This window comes from Pteropus alecto, unplaced genomic scaffold, assembly GCF_000325575.1.
Source record: "Pteropus alecto unplaced genomic scaffold, ASM32557v1 scaffold700, whole genome shotgun sequence".
Taxonomy (NCBI): domain Eukaryota; kingdom Metazoa; phylum Chordata; class Mammalia; order Chiroptera; family Pteropodidae; genus Pteropus; species Pteropus alecto.
In genome coordinates, this window is record NW_006429611.1 from 600,455 (window position 1) to 605,294 (window position 4,840).

The 4,840-nt window shown below is 60.2% G+C and overlaps 1 protein-coding gene across 3 annotated transcripts in view; it reads right to left on the minus strand.

Moving 5' to 3' along the window:
- The window catches only part of NADK (NAD kinase), a 21,817-nt gene extending 20,967 nt beyond the window's left edge, over positions 1 to 850 (minus strand). The window contains exon 1 of one of the 3 annotated variants that reach the window (XM_015590547.2): positions 760 to 850. In XM_015590547.2, coding sequence (XP_015446033.1) covers positions 760 to 782 — 23 coding nt within the window. In that variant the 5' untranslated portion in view covers positions 783 to 850. The remainder of the gene's footprint in view (positions 1 to 759) is intronic. The other 2 variants (XM_015590437.2, XM_006903908.3) reach the window with 2 other exon arrangements.
- Between the last annotated feature and the right edge of the window lie 3,990 nt (positions 851 to 4,840).

The following is a 4,840-nucleotide window of genomic DNA, read 5'->3' on the forward strand; positions in this document are numbered from 1 at the left end:
CAGGCCCGCGGACTCCGGCCGCCTGTTGGGGGTGGTGATACCGGACGCTAGCGGCGGCTCCCCGGCTGCCCTCAGACGACGATCCCTAGTATCCATTCTCCTTGCTGCGTTGTTAGCCCGCCCACCCGCGCCCCCTGATCCCTTTCCCGCACCGCTCGCCTCCACCGCAGGCCGAGCGGGAGGACTGCGGGCCCCCGAGTGGTGACACCACCTGCCGAGCATTCCATGACTACCAGGCTGTGCCTCTGCTTAGAAGGAACATGTTTTGGGAACCACGACTCAGTGTGAGCAGAGCCGCGTCCCTGGGCTGCCAGCCCCGCTGGAGGGAGCGGGCCTCGCCCACCTCAAGCAGTCTGGTGGGTCCTTGCACATCAGCTGGACCGCAGGGGCTCTGGGCCTGCCGCCTAAGTGGGGCCCCCTCATGGTGACCTGCCAACACAGTTCTCGCCCCTCCCCCGCCAGGACTGCAGGACCCAGAGAGGAGGAAGGGAGTCAAGGCCACAGTGCCCCCCTTGTAGCTTCGGTGGAGCTTCCCCCTCCCCTAGTCCGGACACAAGTTGGTTCTCCCGAGGCTTGCTGGCTTGCTGGTTTGCCCGTTAGCCCGTTACTCAGGAGTCCCGTTCCAACCCTGTGCCGGGGTCACTATAGGAGATGAACCCAGGCAACGCACTGAGGAGGTGCTTTGTAACCTTCCTGGCTCCCCAAGTGCCAGCCACCATTCTTCTCTACACTGGGGTCTCCCTGACATGGAGCACTCACCCCCAGGTCTGCCCAGCGCCCATACCAGCTATTGTCAGTCTTCTCTTGCTGGGGCTTCTGGACCTATGTCCAGACCTGGAACACTGCTGGTCACGTCATACCGCTGTCCTGGAACCACTGGGCAATGGGGTCACCGAGGGTGAGTGAGAAGGGGGGTGAGGATGGGGGGGAATTTGAGGGAATTTCTCAAGCTCTGACTTCCCCATCTGGCTGTTTTGTAAACCCAACTGCTTCCTCAAACTGGCCTAAGCCACACCCACAGAAGGAAATGCCTTAGTGTTGTTTTTTGGATATAATCACAGTAGTACTAATGCTTGATTCAGCATTTGCTTGGCCAGGCACTGCGCCAAGTCCTCCGAAGAACCTCACAGAGGGGACAGCCTGCGGAGAAGGCACCAAGACACCAGTGCAGGCAGTGTCACTAGCCAAGGTCATGTAGCAATCACACTTCCTGTGTGCTTTTCTCTAAAGGGAACTTGTGCAGGTGCGTGTCTGTGATCACGAAACCCTCTGCCACCATGGACCTTGAGACTTGGCCAGGAGTGCTTCCCCATTTCAGAGATGAGGAACCGGCTGCAGCTTCCTTCGGCTCCCTCTGATGGTGCAATTTCTCCCCGCAGGCCCCCGCCCCCGCCCTGAGAATTGCCCCGGAAGGGCCGCTCAGCAATTACGAGGCCAGAGCAGGGAGGGGGCCCTGAGGGTGTCCGGAACTTCCCAGAGGAGGTGTCCTTGGGCTGTGGTTGGGCGAGGGAAGGACTCACCGCAAGGACAGAGGTGGGGGTGGGGTGGGAATGGGTGTAGGGTGGGGGGGTCTGCCTCAGAGGGACTCAGGGGTCTTAAAGGTGGAGTCTTCCCTCATTCCCATGCTGTTACCTTTCTGCAGCCATGCAGAAATCTTTAACAAAATTTGGTATTTGTCAATATTCTTTTTCTTAAACGTGGCTCCCATGTTGTTTAATCTTCACACCCCCAAACCCTGGACCCACCCTCTTAAGACAGGTGGATGGGGGAATGTGGGGTGAGTGGTGGGAAAAATAGGGAGCCTAGGTCATGTGGGCCTGATGGGGTGCTGCCCAGAGCTGGACTCACGGAGTGGGGGCAGGGATACCCTGGATTTTGGGTGCAGTCTGGGGACTGCCTGACTCTAGGGCACAAGTAGGGGGTGGAAGGGCTTCTTCTCTTTGGGGTCCTGCTCCCAGCTCTGGGGAAGTTGGCCTCAGCTGTGCCAGGCAGGGGTGAGGGGACGAACAGAGGCTGCCCAGCACGCGAAAGGAGAAGTGACCCAGAGGGGCCCAGGATCCCCGTGGAGGTTTTTCGGGCTGTCTAGAGGTCATCTGGTTTGTCCCACAGCCAGCATGTCTGGCTCCTCCTGCCTGGCCTGATCTAGCCCTCCCCAGTGGCCAGAACTGTCCACTTTGCAGTCTCCTGTTTGGGCCAGTTTTAGGGGACGGGGCTGAGAGGGCAGCCCCTCTTCCTGCAGATCTGCTAAGTGCCAGGCGCACAGTTCAGCTGAGAACAGCACTTTCGGCGCTCGGTGAAGGACGTACTGTCTAGAGACGGGAGGGCACCGGGCAGAGGGAGCCGCAGGTGTGGGGACCCCACGGTGCCGCGAGCCTGGAGTGGGCAGCGGCCTTTGACGGTGAAGCGCCCAGCACCACGCCTGCTCCAGCACCTCGCACAGGGGCTCCCTGAACCCTCACAAGGCCTCGAGGAAGCAGGCGCTTTTGTTGCTGCAGCTGCCACAGGGGCAGAGACCAAGCAGCTGGAGGTCACACAACGAGGATGCAAAGGGGCAGTTAGACCTTGGTTGGACTTATGACTCAAGGAGTGGGAGAGATGGCAGGGGTGAAGGGGACAGAGCAGAGTGGTGGGGGCAGGGTAGCCTTTTCCCACCTGGGACCCTGCTGTGTAGGCAGCGCGGGAGACACAGGCGTGCTTGGGATGAAGGGAAGTCCAGCCCGGCGGAGTGGACGTGCTCGCCGGGAGCAGAAGGGACCCGATCCTCGAGTATGGACACAGAGGTCCCTCAGGCCCAGCTGGGGTCTGGCCTCGAGGGCCGCCCTCTCCGTCCACACTCTAGCTCTGCTCGCTGACAGCGCCCACGGACACTGGTTTTCAGTGGCCACTTTGCTAAGGTGGGACAGTGGCCGGCTTCTTCCATGCCTGCGGCCAGAGGGCTAGGCACGGGAGGCGGGCTCCCCGAGGAAGGAGTGGACATGTGGACTGGGCCCCAGGAAACCCTCCCCGGGTCACAGGGCCCCCAGCCCAGGGAGCGGCTGGCAATGCTGCAACTCACAAAGAACAGGTTGGTTTCAGGCAGCAGGGTGGGGGGGAGGTAGGAGCCAGGGGCCCCCGGAACCAGGGAGGGGGGCTGCAAATGCGCCAAGTCCCTTCTCCACAGCAAGCCAGGGCCCTGCTGCTGGTCTCCAGACACCTGAACAGGCGGCCTGAGGCAGGGACACGTGCCACCATCAGCAGTGGTCTCTTCTCAGGAGGAAGTCCCAGCATCGGATCCAGGAGGAGCCCATCACCTCCTACGGCCTTGCGGGGTAGTCCCGACTGAAGCGGAGGCCCAGTCTCCCTGGGGGGGCTCGTCCCCACACACCAGGTTTGGCTGCCTTGGTGGCATGCTCATTTTCCCTTACAAGCCGTCCTCATTTCAGATCAAGGCGAACACGGCGCAATTGGAGGGGAGGCCGGTCTCTGGAGCAGCGGACAGGGCCGCTGGGGCCGCTGGGCCCACGCTGCTCTGAGGGGCCCTCTGAGGACACAGCACTGCTTTCCTAGACTCTGTGATGGGAACAAAAAACACGGCAGGTGGAGGTTGGGTGGGCCTGACCTGAGGCCTGAGGGCGGAGGAGGGCGGGGGAAGGCGCCTCGATCTAAGCAGAATCAGCAGCCACACCCAAGTCCCTCATGGCAAACTGCTTTATTACATCTTAAATAACAGCACAGTTTGATGCAGTGTCTACCTTGCACCCAGCTTCCCTGCAGCACACTGACCGTGACATTAAATACAGAGGTGAAGGGGCGCAGGGCGCTCTGGGGGCGTGGAGGGAGCAGGGGGTCCGCCCCGATTCTCCGCCGGCCCCTGGCCCGCCGCTGCCCAGCGGCTCTGTGCGGGATGTTGCAGACAGACAGATGAGAAGCCTCCACCGCCGCGAGGGGCGTGCTCGGGGGGCCGGGGCCGCCACGCTCCTGTCCAAACGCTGTGCCGAACACAGGGCTCAGCGACACCGGGAAGTCTGTGCTGGAAAACGGTCTGCCTCAGGTGCAGAGGCTCGCTCCGCGGGGGGCAGGCCGAGAGGGGTTCACAAAGAGGAGGCCGGGCCTCTGCCCGCCCCCACCCCGGACTCCAACAGCGGTCATTTGGAACAGGACTCGTTTTCTTAAAGAAAGAAAGAAACAGTGACTTCTCCCGCTACTCAGGCGTGCAGAGCTGCTCGCTGTACTGCGTCCGATGCGTGCACAGAGCAGCGACAGGAAGTGGATAGAGCCGCAGTGGTTACAACTTGAAAGAGGTTATTTCTTAAAAGAAAAAGAACATCTAAGGACTGAGTCCTATGTGCACGTTTGAGCATTTCTACAGCATGCGAGTCTAAGAGTTAACCCACCCATTATGGCAAACGATCAAATTTTTTAAAATTTAACTTAGAAAGGTTGAGATCATTATTTTCAAAACATTGATTTGTACATTGTTTCATACACAAATAACTGACTGACTATCCAAGCACAGGACGGCACCTCTCCTGAAAACAGGTGCTCGGTGGTCGGGGTGGGCACGGGGTAGTGTTAGGCTGTTAGAGACTCCCCCACTTCACCAGGAAACCGAGGTGAGGTCACAAACTGAACCGGGCGGGCAGGGCGGGCGGGGCGGGGAAGCAGAGGGCTGACTTGACTTTGCTGTTCGCCGCGCGGCCAAGCCTGGCGACAGCACGTGCTCGGACGCTTCAGCGCGCAGCGTCCACCTTCCTATGCCACGTCTGTGCGCAACGACTCTGTGACACCGGACAGCAAGGGAAGAAACCGGGGACTAAATTTACATCTTTAACAATTCCAGAGAGGCTGCACTAGACCCTCT